Source organism: Chinchilla lanigera, unplaced genomic scaffold (assembly GCF_000276665.1).
Source record: "Chinchilla lanigera isolate Chin_1 unplaced genomic scaffold, ChiLan1.0 scaffold00056, whole genome shotgun sequence".
NCBI lineage: Eukaryota > Metazoa > Chordata > Mammalia > Rodentia > Chinchillidae > Chinchilla > Chinchilla lanigera.
In genome coordinates this window covers 5,482,054-5,497,038 of record NW_004955457.1, presented here as the reverse complement: position 1 = coordinate 5,497,038, position 14,985 = coordinate 5,482,054, and the positions used below count along the sequence as shown (strand labels likewise).

Below are 14,985 nucleotides of genomic sequence, written 5' to 3'. Positions count from 1 at the left end.
TAAACACTTCCTGATAATGAGACCAGTAAGTGCCACTGTGATTCCACAGACCATTACTCAGTCCAAATTATAATTGTACATCTTTAAGTACTATAAGACCAGATAGTTTGTATTATATTATCAGTCTTTATACATCATTTTTGGTACTCCATGAAATACTCCATATACTTTGGTACTCCATGTATATATTCTCATATATACAGACTTACATAAAATATATAAAATGCAAATATATATAAAATCCTTATAAGAAATTATTGTTTCAATATTTATATTTTTCAGGTTGCCACCAAGCGAATATGGGTTTGTGTTTATTTGTGGTACTGGAGATTAAACTCAAGGGTTCACACAAAACTGTATCCCCAACCCCTTTTTAAAAATTTTTAATCTGAGAGACGGTCTTGCTGAGTTTCCCAAGCTGACCTTAAACTTGCAGTCCTCCTGCCTCATCCTCCTCCCTCAGATAATATGTTCTTGAAAAACATTTATTAATATTTGTTCTCATTGTAGGAGTGTCTGGAGTTTTTCAACATTCCAGAATCCCAGTCAACACATTATTTCCTCATGGATAAACGATGGAACCTTATCCACTACAATAAGGTGAGACTGAAGTAGTAATGGGCATGCTGAGTTGGGTTTACATGACTTTGAACTACAATTACTCCAATTTTTGGCCCTTCGGTGTGTCTGCCCATAAAGTGAAGGTGATAATAGTATCTGTGTTAAGGTACTTGTAGCAATTGAAGGGAAAAGGCACCCAGTTATTCATCATTATTATGTTGCCTATTATGTGTCTATTTGGAATTGTAATGCTCTTGTGATTCTTTTTTCTACTGTGTTACACATGACCATAGTGACTTAATTTAGTGAGCAAAAGGAAGCCTCAGTATAACCCCCAGCAGCACTTTATAAGACCTTCTTCTGCACAAGCACAGTTTGCTACCCTGTCTTTTGGCTTTATTGCTCCTGACATCATGTGGAGAAGCATGACGAGAATGAGTACCCACCTGAGTGGACTAAGGCTTCCCCAAGGAGGATGTTCACCATCTCTGGGTTTTTATAGAATCGAGGATCATAAAAGTAGTCAAGAATCAAAACCATTAGGAAATAAACTTTTTTGTTTGTCTGGCCTTTAGGTAAAGAGGAAACAAGAATAAAATTTAACCATTTAAACTTTTTTGTCTCTTTGTGTAATCCACCACAGACCTACGTTCGAGACATTTACCCCTTCCGGAGGTCAGTGTCCCCGCAGCTGAACCTGGTACATATGCATCCAGAGAAGGGACAGGAACTCATTCAGAAACAGGTTTCGGACCACTCTCTTTTATTCCACTTCGTGTCATTGAGATAGAAAATCCATAAATGTGCGCCAACCCTGAGATCAATGTGATTCCGTTATGATTCTCTCTGGAGAGAGTGAATAAATGGCTTGCTCGACAGACTTTTGCTGAAGATGATCTATGTTTTATATATGCATTGAATCATGAGGTACAGGCATTAAAAGAAATCACTTGGGAAATGCTATGATAAGTCACTGGATTTAAACAATAGAAATCCTCTGTTTATTCACTAATTTCAAAATGTAGATTTTCATTCACATTTTTATAAAATAGGATTGGAAGTATACAAGTTGTAGCTATCAGATGGTTGTCCCAGAGGTCTCCACCAGCTGATGTCCCTGAAAAAGCACTAAACTAGGGACCAGAGGTTTGGATTCCATCCAGACTCTGCTGCTTACCAGGGGCTTAACCTGGTCAGGAATCTGACCTTAATAACTTATCTTAAAATTGGAAAAGACACAATCAGGCCATTGTCTCTAGGTTTAGGAGAGAAGATCTGAAGGATATCACATGTCTAATCTCAAATCAGACCCTGAGCCTAAGGAAAGTCACTAGTCTTTATGGGAAAGCTTTAGTACAGAATTGTAAAGTTGATACAATTTCAGTATTGCCCACATATTACCTTTATTTTCTAATAAGACTATCTGAACAAGAATTTCACAATTATTGATCCTCTTGATTTTTCTGCACATATCAAAAATGCTAACTTTGTATCAAACAACTAAAAATATCTACATGAGATTAACCAAAATGGCATAGAATTGACCATGGAAGTAATTTTTAACACTAGCTTCCGTTAACTGCTGAAACTGCCTTGGGAGAAATACTAAATTTGTTGCAAGTTGTTGGGTGTTGGGCAAAACTGAAAAAGGTTAAATATAAATAATTTCTCAAACAATTTCACCAAAGTTATCCTAGTCTCTAATTTTGACAGCAAGATAATTAGAAGCATAATCAATAATGGTACTTCTCCTGTGTGTGGGAATTTACCATGTTTAAGAAAGGATTTCAAGAGTGCTTTAAAATGAGATTCTTGCTGCATGTAAGCTCCGAACTAGAATCTTAATGCTTTTAAATTCCCCAAGGAGATGAGGATATGGTTCTAGTTCAGAAGTCTCCTGTCCAGTTGCTCATTTCCTCTGAGCTTCTTAATCCCATTCCCTGCCCCTGATCATTAAGAGAAATGGAACTAAGAGAAGGGACCGAGAGCTGTATGCAAGCCATCTAACCCAGGGCCAAAGGGACACCAATTAATGACACGTCTGCTTTCATCTCAGTGTAACGCTTTTTCTGGATTCCATTTCAGTCTTTCAAGAGACAAACCCAAATTCATCAGCAAATGGTTTAAGGCACCCATGGGAATGGTAAAAGCCACTGGAACCAACTTGCTGGCCCCCTGTTAGGAAAGCCTTCCATATTCTGACATCCAGACAAATTAGATCTATGTAATGCTGAACTATCTTGACAATGCCGCCTTGTCTTCCTCCAGCCTGCAGACTCCATAAGAAATTCTTCCTTCAGTAGAGTAGACAGAAGCAGGAAGTGTGTCAATTAAATATTGTTTGGCTCTTTCCATGCAGTAAAGAACAAAACCACCTCTCTCTCATTCCGCCTTTACCCCTTTCCGCCTGCTTTGTCAGCCTCGTTTGTCACTGAAGATTTTATTTCACTTACTGTGCTCTGACTTTGGAGTTTCTAGTCCTGCTCTTGTTTTCCAATAGGTGTTCACTCGAAAGCTAGAGGAAGTGGGCCGGGTATTATTCCTCATCTCCCTAACCCAGAAGATCCCCACAGCCCACAAGCAGTCCCATGTCTCCATGCTCCAGGAAGACCTCCTCCGGCTGCCCTCTTTCCCTCGCAGTGCTATAGATGCGGAGTTTTCACTCTTCAGTGATCCTCAAGGTACCAAGCGATCAAAACAGGTGACCTTTCCTCACACCCTTTTTTGGTTCTTGCCTGGAGAGCAGCCTTACAGGCAGACAGTCCTGGAAGCCAGAGATCCTCAAACCTGTGTGTTAGAATCCCCCAGGGAACTCATTAAAACCCACACTGCTGAGTCCCAGCCTCCACTCCAGAGTTCCAGCGTGGGGCCTACTTTTGCCTTTCTAACAAGTTCCCAGGTGATGCTCACATCGCCATTGTAAGCCCTGACCTCGGAGACAGGGCTTAAAGCTGAAAACCAGATGAAGCAAAGTATGCGGGGTGTTAGGAGAGGAATGGCTGACTCAGTGAAAAAATAAAAGTTGAAAGGAAGGCAAAAACTAATGATTACAGACATAAGAACAGCAGTCGCTATGGATTGGAAGAAGCAAACTTCCTGCAACAGGCACAAGGGAAGTTTTGAAGTTGATAAAAATTATTCCTCTGTTGATTAGCTGTTGGTTACATGGGTGCATATTTTACAACTCACTAAACTACATTTGAGAATCTATATATGTTATTCTAAATTACACTGCATTAAGAGACAGAGATGGGAACAGATAGAGACCCATTCTGGAACCACACATCAGGACCATTATTAATCTGGTTAAATTAGTATCACTGTGCCTCAGTTTCCTCATGCGGAAGGCATACAGCAATAGCAAACAGAGTTTTAATCCAAGCAGTGATTAGAAGCACAAGCACTAGTCCTAGCCCTGCCATTTTCTAGTGGAGCAACTTATTTTTCCCCAAAGCTGCAGTTTATTTAACAGCAAAGTGCTGCGAACACTGGCCCTGCCTTCCCACAGAGTGAAATCAAAGAGGTGTTGATGCAGGTCCTTTGAGAAGCGGGAAGTGCTATTCCAGTGCCAACCACATTGGGCCGGAAAGCCTCTCAGCAGTAGATCTTCTTGTCCCAGAGCTGGCACGAATGGAAAGCAGTAGCGACCTCTGGTCTGGTTGTGTGCTCATGCTGACAGCAGTGGTGTGGGGGCTAATTCTGTCTGTGCTGCTTCCTCTTCTCGCAGCTGGGAAGGAACTGTTTGGCCTGGATACCCTTCAGAAAAGTCTGTGGATCCAGCTTTTGGAAGAGATGTTCTTAGGCATGCCGAGCGAGTTTCCCTGGGGAGATGAAATCATGCTTTTCCTCAATGTGTTTAACGGGGCTCTGATCCTCCACCCGGAGGACAGCGCCCTGCTCAGGCAGTACGCGGCCACCGTCATCAACACCGCCGTGCACTTCAATCACCTCTTCTCTCTCAGCGGCTACCAGTGGATTCTCCCCACCATGCTGCAGGTGCCTGGGATCCCCCTTTTCTAATCAGAAAAGTAACTCGCCTGCTGCTTATCCCCTCCTGTCCTGTGCTTCTCGGTTGTGATGTGGGTTCCCATTTCTTCTAGGCCAGTGGATGTCCGTGTGGTCTCTAGACGTGCAGCAGCACCCGGACACTTGTTAGAAGTGCACGTGACTGGGCCCTCTGAAGGGCATTGAATCAGAAACCCTGGGCACAGGGCCCAGTAATGTGTGTTTTTAGCAAGACCTCCATGATGGCTGTTTGCTCTAGGATGTTACAGAACCACTGTGCTGAGTCAAATGTGTGGCATTAGTTCGGGGGATGTTTCCCCTCAGAGTTCTCTGACCTCTGTCTGAACTGAGTTATCTCTTGCCCCAAATTTGACTTGATGGAACTGGAGGAAGTGAATTTAGCTGGAAGAGTTTGTATTCACTCATGCCTAATGTGTATCTGGCTGCATTTGGGAGTGCTGAATAAAATGCAGGCACGGTCATGGGCTAATCCTAGTTCTCTATTTTTAAGCAAGTTGTAGTAAAAGTTATGAAAATAACATTGATGCAAAGTTGAGTTTGTTCAGCCTATGGGGGCAAGAAATCTACTATGACAAGACCTCCTTATCTTTAAACATTGGCAATTTTCTCTACTTTATAACTATCTTACTGATTACCAAGAGCAATTATGCTTATTATAAAAATTAGAAGATAAAGTTTAAACATAAAATACAGATTTCCTAAGTCCTTCCCAGAAAAACCATTGCTTACACTTCTTTAAAATGCTGGTTCTCTCTCCAATGTGCATGTACTTGTACACACACACACACACACACACACACACTTTTTTAAACAAAAGTTTATACCAACTATTCATGCTTGTAACTTCTTCATGTAAAAAAAGAATATCATGAGTATTTTTCACGTGGTTACGTTTAGCTCTATAGCATAGAACAGCTATCAGTGCACATTATTCCACTGTTTTCATGGACCATAATTCACTCAATGAACCACCATAAATAAATAACTTGAGTTGTTTCAAGTTTTTAACTATTATATACAATCTTATAGTAAACCTTCTTAGAGAAGCATCCTTGTACATTTGTCCAATTCTTTTCTTGAGATAAATTCTCAGTCATAAACTTTCTGGAGAGAAGTGTTTTTAGATTTTTGGAATTTCTATGTATATTACCAAATTTCTTGCAAGAAAGGTTATACCATTTTATACTCACCTCTACCCATCTTTCTATTTCCCAGAGCTATGGGAAGTTTTAAAAAGCAAACACAATTTTGATGCATTTTGAGGCACTTGTTTAACATGCAGCATTTTTCCACAGGTATACTCAGACTATGAAAGCAATCCTCAGTTGCGTCAAGCCATTGAATTTGCCTGCCACCAGTTCTACATCCTACACCGAAAGCCCTTTGTGCTCCAGCTGTTTGCTAGCGTGGCCCCTCTCCTGGAGTTTCCAGTAAGTAAGCTCTGTGGAAGTACATGAAGATCAGATAAAAACAGAAAAGGTTATTCATTCAGAGTTTAATAGACCAAGGGTGCCAGTTGAATTCAGCAGAGACCCCCAGCACAGCAGAGGAATAGAAAAACCATTCTAGCGGAAGGGAAGGATGCTTCAAGTACACCTGAGTGAAGGCTGTTGCCCTAGGAAGTTGTCGGTGAGCAAACTGGAAGCAGGGCATCTTGTGTGATTGGTTAGGGGCAGATATTTGTCTTTCTTTGGTTAGAAGTAGACGCAAAAACTAGGGAAGCTGTCAGTTTTGGTCAAGCCCCAGCCATTTTAGGATGTTGTTGCAGGGTTATTGCTTGGTTTCTACTAGAGCAACCAGCATGACCTACTATATGTCTGATAGACCAGGCTGGCTTCCTGGGCTGGATTTTAAAGACAGTTGGCTGGTTTCCTGGCTGACTGCTGCAGGTGCAAGCTCTATTTTTAATACATGGTCTGCCTGTTTTCTGCTTATGTGCTTAATGTCTCACCTCCCTTCCTCCAACCAATGAGACATGAATACCATAAATTATTTCTATTTCAATAAGAAAATCATTTCTCTTCAACATTTCTCTTTAATCCTCATCTCATCTCCTCTCATGTCATCTGGGTGTAAATAAACCAGCTGTCCAGTGTTTATGTTCCATCCGTGCAAGATTTTGAAAACAAAAAATGATAAAAGGAAGGTTTCCCAATTCCCATTTCTGTCTGTCATTCTTTGCCACCTACCTCTGCTTTACCTTTCACTTTTCTTCAGAGTATTTACCACCAAGTGTTATGCTTGTGTTTGTTTCATTAACATGTATCTGCCACACTCACCAGAAGCATTTAAGGTGCACGAGAACAAAACTTTTCTCTGTTTCTATATTTGCTTGTTAGGTATTTTTGTTTGGTGTTCTGCGTATGTACATTTGATTTTTAGTTTGCTATAACTTCAGTGCACAGAATGGTCCCTGGCACATAGGAACTTCATGTGGATTTATTGTTTTTATGAATAGATCAAAACCATTTCAGATAGACTTAAAATGGCATCTGCTGTATCTCTGTTTCAGAGATGTAGTTTTGATCAGAACCTGAGAAATTCATAGTCTTTGGTGAAAATGAGCATCTGTTCCTCAAAAGTGTTTGAAGTGTTCAGCCACTTATTATGAAAATTTCCTTAGTTCTACCATCTTATGCCAGTGGAGCTATTCTCATGAACTTTTCTAGCAGTTCATATATTACTGCTTTGTAATGAGTTTCCCAAATACCTCTTTTGTACTAGATTAACATTTAATAGAGCCCCCTGAAATTCAGGTGCACCACTCTGAAATCAGGCACCCATATTGCTGGATGCAGAAGTAGATAAGTTGAAGTCCACAGACAGGTGTTGTAATTATTGTTAGTGATAGTGTTTATGAAGTTTGATTTCCCAGTCACCCGTATTAGTACTGAGGCAGGAGTCAGTAAACTAAAATTGTTTTTCTTTATACAGGATGTTGCCAATAATGCTCCCAACAAAGGTGTGTCAGCTCAGTGCCTGTTTGATTTGCTGCAGTCCCTGGAAGGAGAGACCACTGACATATTAGATATCCTAGAGCTGGTCAAAGCTGAGAAGCCTCTTAAGTCATTAGGTAAATGCAAAAGTTCCTCGATGCAAAGGTTCCACGATACATGTTAGATAGATAGATAGATAGATAGATAGATAGATAGATAGATAATATGGAATAGTACTACAAATTTATGAGTAGATTTTTAAAATCTACTGTTTTTTCTTAAATTTCTTGTTAATCTTCAAGAGTAAGGAATTCTCTGCCATAAAAATCATAGTAAAATGATACTCAGTAGACCATTGTCCTCTCACTGTTCTATCAAGCTTTAGTAGCTGCAGTTATCTTGAATAAATTTAAGTGAATGACTCTTCAAAAGTGTCTGTTATTATCATGAAATGTGTAGAAGTGGACATCATTCAAAGATACAATGTCATGTTTTTCCTCTTAGACTATTCCAATGCCTTCTCTATAAGTAAAATTATTAAAACTATCTCAGCAAGGCATTTTTATTTTTCATCAGACTACTAAAAAGTAGAAAACAGAATGTCATCCCCCATGAGTTGAGGCCAGCCTGGACTACACAGTGAGATCCTGTCTCAAAAAAAGATAAAGAATGTCGCTTTCTTCAGATGAAGAAATTAACAGCTTTCACAGTTTAAAAATAAAATCTAATAAAGAAAAGGCTAGAAAACATAACTAGAAAGGCAGTGTTAAGAGTGATAAATTCATCTTTGTCCCCAGCACGATCCATTCTTACTGTGTACACTGACTCTCTGTCCTTCCAGATTTCTGCTATGGGAATGAAGACTTGACATTCTCAATCAGTGAAGCCATTAAGCTCTGTGTCACGGTGGTGGCATATGCTCCTGAATCATTCAGAAGGTAACTGCCCTTTATCCCATGCTTTGTGATACAGCAAAGGAAATAAAGCTGTGTGAATACAAGTGTTATATCAGTTTGTACCATTCTGGCAAGGAGGTTTTAAAAAATAAATTTAGTAAATTTGTCTCAGTGGAGGATTTGGAAAATACTGTAAATCTTCATTAATCTGCAAGATGTTAATTTGGAATATGTGCAGAGGATAAAATGTTTACTTTTTTTAGAGAATATTTTCCTCTCATGTAATACAAATTACAATGTAACACAAATAACATTTCCCAATAAATATTTAAACCACATAGGAAAACCCTTTTCAAGGAGCAATAAGAACACCTGTCACACAAAAGGCAAGAAAATAAATCTTGTCTTTCCTTTTGCCAAGTACAAGGAAGCCAAAGGACGCACACAGAAAGTGAATCATCCCAGTACCAAGGTGTTGGTTCTGGCCTTGTATGTAAGTCTCATCTGTCATTTAAAAGTCCTGCTTTTGTGGCAGGCTCCCCTGGAAGAAGGAAAGAGCTGAGCTGATTATGCTTAGCATATCTTTGTACACTTGCCCCTTGAGTAACTCATTTCCTCTCCCCTAGAACAAAATGAATGAAAGGCCAACAGGGGACAGGATTTATATTAATGGAATTCTGTTAACTGGAAGGAAATATGGAGAATAAGTAAAAAAGTTGCCCCCAGTTTCCCCAGCTTTTTGTTATCTTAAATGATGGAGATTAAACATTATATAGTACCTGTAGTCCATCACTGGTGTGACTGACCCTTGGAAGAGCAAACCGGAAGTCTCTCAGGATGGTCCTGCTCCTACTTTCCTGTTACTCCTCCCATATCTCGTCTCTAAAAAAGCTTCCAGAATGGACCAGGCCCTCCATTAAGTTAATTCCAAGTCTATATCTGAATGTAAAAATACATTTCCTGCTTTATTTTCTATTCCGGGTGTGTGCAGGTATATTGTTAACAGAATGCATCAGTGATTCTGCATTTAGACTAAGTTACAACATTAAGGCCCTACAATAATGAAATGTGTAACTTTCTCTAATATTAAGATGCCAGTAACATAGAGAACCACATTAGACTAAGAAAAGCTTCACATTACCGTATTCTTAGTGAGACATGTCATTGTCTTTTGTGTTAAAATTCAAACATATTGAAATGAAAAGGAATTAGAGCTCACAGTCAAATTCCCTTGTTGTTGTATATGGAAGACCAATGTCCGATATTGTTAAGGTAATTTTTTTAAAAATGTTTTTAAATTGATCCCCCTTATTTCTCATTCTTCTCAGATTAAACTGGAGGACTTCATGATTCCTCCTAAGTAGAGTCACTTTTTTTTTTTTAAATAGTTGTGACCTGGGATATTCTTACAGGACATTCATTTTTGTAATACTAAGTCATTGTGCTTAAATTATTCTTTTTTCCGTATGTATTTGAGATACAGAATAAATACATTTGTCATGGGGAAATTAGTGAACATACATATCACATCTCTTTTTTACATCCTCCCTCATCCCTACCTTTTCATTTTTCACTAGCCCAGATCATAAATAAGTATATTTTACTTAGATATAACATTCATGTAAAAAGTTTAAGACCATAACTTTTCAGTTAAATGAATGTTGATGAAGTTATCACATCTGTGTAACTATCACTCAAATTGAAAAATCAGGAGTCGCTATACTTATTTCCCACATAATAAAATAGTTCTTCCTGTTTCTGAATTCTGTTTAACTGAAGTAGTATAATCAGCACCTTTAATATCTGACCTGTGTTATTCAATATCATTTTATCAGATTCACCCATGTAATTATGCATAATTGTGGTTTTTATTCATCTATAATATACCACTGTATATATCAAAATGTGTTTATTTCTTCTTGACAGATATTTTTGTTATTTGAAACTATCTCAAATAATGTGCAGTGAATTATTTTGTGCTCACGTGTCTCGGATGCAATTCTGCGGGTAGAACTGCTTTGCTAGGTCACGGAGTAGGTGTATGTTTTGCTTTAATAAGTACTTGTGCCCCTTTTCACTCCAACCAGCACCATATGTTATTTACAAATGGAGAGGAGAAAAGCACTGCCTAACATCTGGGTCAACTGAATAAGCTTTGTCTTATCCAGAAACCTAGTACTAACAAAAAGCACCTGGTACCTTAGCTTCACTCTGTCACCTTTATCTATTTTTTCTTTCTGGTACCGGAAATCAAACTCACGACCTTGCACTTGCCGGGCAGGCGCTGTGCCACTGGGCTAAATCCCCAGCTCCCAAAGCCTACGGCACCTGGTATTCCCAGGCAGTCTGCCATCTAATTACTAACCAGGCCCGACCCTGCTTAGCTTCCGAGATCCTACAAGATCAGGCGCTTTCAGGTATGGCCGTAGACTCTGTCACCTTTAATAAGCTATTTTAATCTTTTTCCAGCCTTTCTATTATAGCAATTAGTCTGCAGCAAGTTCCTTTCTTATTTCAGGAGCCACAGCTGGCTTCTTGCCTCCCTTTTTAGGCTGTCAGAGAGGTAGTGGGACTCTGTCCAGTCATAGCTCTGACTCCAGACCTGTCAGTTTCTGAAAACTGCCATTCCCTGCCTGTACAGCACATATGATAGGCAGAGTTATACTATTAGAAAGCATTACCCAGTAATGATAAAGCCCAAAGCAAGACTCGCTGGTACCTGCAGGAAGGAATATAAATAAAGTCTTGGTTTCAGGTTTGGAGTTTTCCAGAACATCAACCAGCCACTGTCATTTTCTGGAACCCACAACTCTAAACGCAATCAGGGGGCTCTCCCAGCAAAACTTTATCTTGGAGTTACGTACTTAGGATTTTAGAGGGCAAAATCTACCTTATATTACTACGTACTTTCCATCTCCCCTTTGGGACATTCTCGGTCACCTCAATACCACACTGAGTGTGGGCACTGTGAATGATGGGGTCCGCCAGCTACAGTACGCAGGCGTTGCCAGCGCCCTTCACGTGATAGTTCCCGTTGACTCTTGCTACAATATCCCTGAAACGTTAGGAAACCCGCCTCCTGCAAAAGGGTCCTTTGTTGTCCTGAAATTGTTTCAGCTACAAAATCACACTCAGCAAATACCTGAATAGAAGCTTTGCTGAGGATTCTGATGCCTATTTCTTTACACATACTGTGTAGCTCCATCAGTTCTCACTGCTATTCTTTCAGCCGCTTATTTCAATGGCCAGTTCTCCCCCAACTAGATCACGCATTTTCTTAAGGCAGAATTGACTACATATTAGCAAGTGGTTAATTAGTTACTTAACTGTGCCCAACATTTCCAGCAGATTTAACTGCTCTTAACTTGGGTGGAATAGGAAGCGAACTTAGAGCTCCTCCTCTCTATAGGAACTTTTTTTTCTGTTTTGTTTTTTGAGGCAGAACCTCAGTATGTACTGTGGTTCAGGCTGACCTTGAACTCACTATGGTGCCCAGGGTGGCCTCGAACTCGAGGTGATCCTTCTGCTCAGCCTCCCAGTGCTGGGATTACAGGCATATGCCACCATGCCAGGCACTTTAGGGGCTGTCTTTGTGCTCTTAAATATGATATTACCCACAGAAGTAGAGTGGGATGTGTGACTTGATTTTCTTTCTGTTGTTTGAAGTCTTCAGATGCTGATGGTCTTGGAAGCTTTAGTTCCATGTTACCTGCAAAAGCTAAAGAGGCAGACATCACAGGTAGAGACCATACCTGCAGCCCGGGAGGAGATTGCTGCCATGGCTGCCCTGGCCACATCCCTGCAAGCCCTTTTGTACAGCGTGGAGGTGCTCACCAGGTAATCCCACTGGAGGAAATGTCACAGCTTTAAACCATAGGTGTCCACTGAAAGTATGAAAGCGAGTATATTCAGGCTTAAAATCTCTAAAAGCCTGTCTTTATTTATAGATTACAATCATATTTTTTTTACAGATACCTACTCAGGCCCTTGATGTCCTAACTTCAAACAGTCCCTAGGTTAACAGTGTTTTGGTTACTTTTCTCATTGCTGAGACAAAGTACCTGAGGCCCAAAATTAAGCAAGGAAAGGTTTATTTAGCTCACAGTTTGTGGAGGTTTCAGTCCATACTCAGCTGCCTCCAAGTCAGAGTGGCATGGCACGGGGGAACAGTTCATGGCTGTGGAAAACAGCAAAAGCAGCAAGAGCAAAAGGGAGGAGCAGCAAGCAAGCCTCTTTGCCTCCCATATGTTGTGTGCAAACTACCCGCCCCAGGGTGGGTGTAGCACTCACACCCATAATCCCAGCATTGGAGCATGAGTCAATCAAAAACTCTAGAAGCCCGCCCCATGACTGCATGAGGCTTTGGGGAGTCATCCAGACACAACCCATAACAACAGTCCCTGAATAAAAAGTGTTAAGTGTTCTGAATAGTAGTAGTTGTAGTAATAATAATATCCCTCCTATGATCATTAAACACAATTGCATATAGCTGGCTGAGCTTGGTGGCAGTTTTAACCCATTGGCAAACAAGTCTTTTGTAAAAGTGTCAAATTGGGGAATATAAAAATGTGAACCACCTTTTTATTAGCTTATGATTTAATGAGACATTAAATTTCTGCAAATCCAACTAAATTTTTTATTATTTTATTTTCATGAAGTTAGGGCATTATATTATAATTTTAGAAATTAAGTAACAAATATAAACTGCAGGCTGTTATTCTAATAACAGTATTACCATAGTTCTTGTGGATCAGAACTAAGTAATGCTGAGAGGGTTGAATGATTTGGGAAGGGAAGGGTAAATTGGCACAGTAGTTCAGCCCTAAATTTAGTCCAATTGTACTATTCTTGGGTGTAGAATACAAAGAACTGAGCTGCTATGTGGTAAGGACAGAGCAGGTGGGGTCTCTGGATGGTATGAAAGATGGAGAGAGAGCGGGGACGCTGGGTGCGGGACACTCAGCAGATGATTTGCTCTCCTTCTGTGTCCGTTCCAAGTCAGCTAGAAGGACATATTCTTCACCAGGTGGGAGTGGGGAAGTCCTCGTCCTGGGTTTGTTTCTTTGCTTCCTCATTGCATTCTACAATGCCATGTGTCGATAAAATGTCATATTCTCAGCCCCACATTGTTTATGATTTTCCTCCCTCATTCCCCACAAAAACCACCAACTTCCGCAGTCCCATTTTGCTGTGTTAGTCAGGGAGCTACTTGAGGTCCTGTAGTCCAAAGAAGACCTTGTGAGCATTGTCAGCAAATGAGAATGAGGAGGCTCATTCATGAACTTCAGTGGATGTTTCTTTCCTAATCACCAGCCACATGCCCACCCAAGCGGAATATAGCCCAAAAGCCTTGCGTAGATGCTCATCTTCAAATGTTCATATTCACCTAGAATGAGTAAATGGGAGAGGTAGAACAGGAAGTCAGTCACGACAAATTGCCTCTTCCGATGAGAAATAGCCTCCATGCTTTGCTGATGGTTTCATTAAAGTTTTGGGAGAAGAACATCCTAAGAATAAGCAAATAACTTACACTCTGCACTCTTCCATTTGTACTCCTCTACTAGCCCCTTCCTACAACTACAGAAAAAGTGTCAATTTGCCTCAAATACCACTTTAGTTATTTCTCCTTATATTACATAATGTTGGCTCTTTCCTCTTCCCTATTCCCTTGTATGAGGATAACTCAATTAATTTATCCAAAATTGATTTACCCAAGATACCATGAAGAGTTGTGGATGAAGCTCTGGCACTTGAAATTCTGTAACTTTCCATATTCCAATACATTTAATATTCTTTTTGTGGAGTAAAAGACTCTTTGGTTGGTAATAGTTAAAACAAAATAAGCTTCATTGATTTTACAAAAGGGAGACAAGAATCCCCACTCATTTCTCTACTCCTAATTTCTCTATCTCATGAAAAGAGAAATTCACAAGTTCTGTAGGTATTCCATAAGCAAATCCACATATGTTAGTTGTCTACTGCTGTATAACACATTACCACAAACTTTCAGACTTAAAACACAACTCATTTATATCTCAGAGTTCTGTAGGCCAGAGGTCCAGGCAGGGGGAGCTGGGTTCTCTGCTCAAGTTCACAAGGTAGAAATCAAAGCACTGGTCATTCAGAGCTCTTACCCTATGTACTGTTCCAGGGAGGAATCTGATTCCAGGCTTATTCAGGTTTGGGGGCAAATTCAGTTTCACACAGCTCTGACCTGAGATCCCATTTCCTTGTGGGCCCTCAGCCAGGTGCCACCTCTGCATTTAGAAGGCCTGTAAGTTCCTCTCGCATAGCTCTCCTGTCTTCCCAACCAGCAGCGGCACCTTGAATTCTTCTCACCCTTCAGATCTCTGCCCCAGCCAGAGAGAATGCTCTGCTTTCAAAGGCTGCTGTGATCAGATTAAGGCTGTCCAAGTAGCCTCCCTTCTGCCATTGAAATATGATGTAATCAGTGGAGTAACACCTAGCAGTCAGAGTCTTGGAAACCATCAAGTAAATTTTGCTTGCTGCCCTGGAAGAGAAGAATCTGGTGGGATTATTAAAAGTTGACTTTCTTTCTAGTTGTA

The 14,985-nt window shown here is 40.2% G+C and overlaps 1 protein-coding gene across 4 annotated transcripts in view; it reads left to right on the top strand.

Moving 5' to 3' along the window:
* Unc80 (unc-80 homolog (C. elegans)) overlaps window positions 1–14,985 on the top strand; it is a 204,032-nt gene that overhangs the window by 152,248 nt on the left and 36,799 nt on the right. For all 4 annotated transcript variants that reach the window (XM_005396953.1, XM_005396950.1, XM_013520683.1 and 1 more), the window contains 8 exons: window positions 511–600; window positions 1,205–1,306; window positions 3,062–3,242; window positions 4,289–4,557; window positions 5,883–6,017; window positions 7,522–7,660; window positions 8,365–8,461; window positions 12,086–12,256. In XM_005396953.1, the coding sequence (XP_005397010.1) occupies window positions 511–600; window positions 1,205–1,306; window positions 3,062–3,242; window positions 4,289–4,557; window positions 5,883–6,017; window positions 7,522–7,660; window positions 8,365–8,461; window positions 12,086–12,256 (1,184 nt within the window). The remainder of the gene's footprint in view (window positions 1–510; window positions 601–1,204; window positions 1,307–3,061; window positions 3,243–4,288; window positions 4,558–5,882; window positions 6,018–7,521; window positions 7,661–8,364; window positions 8,462–12,085; window positions 12,257–14,985) is intronic.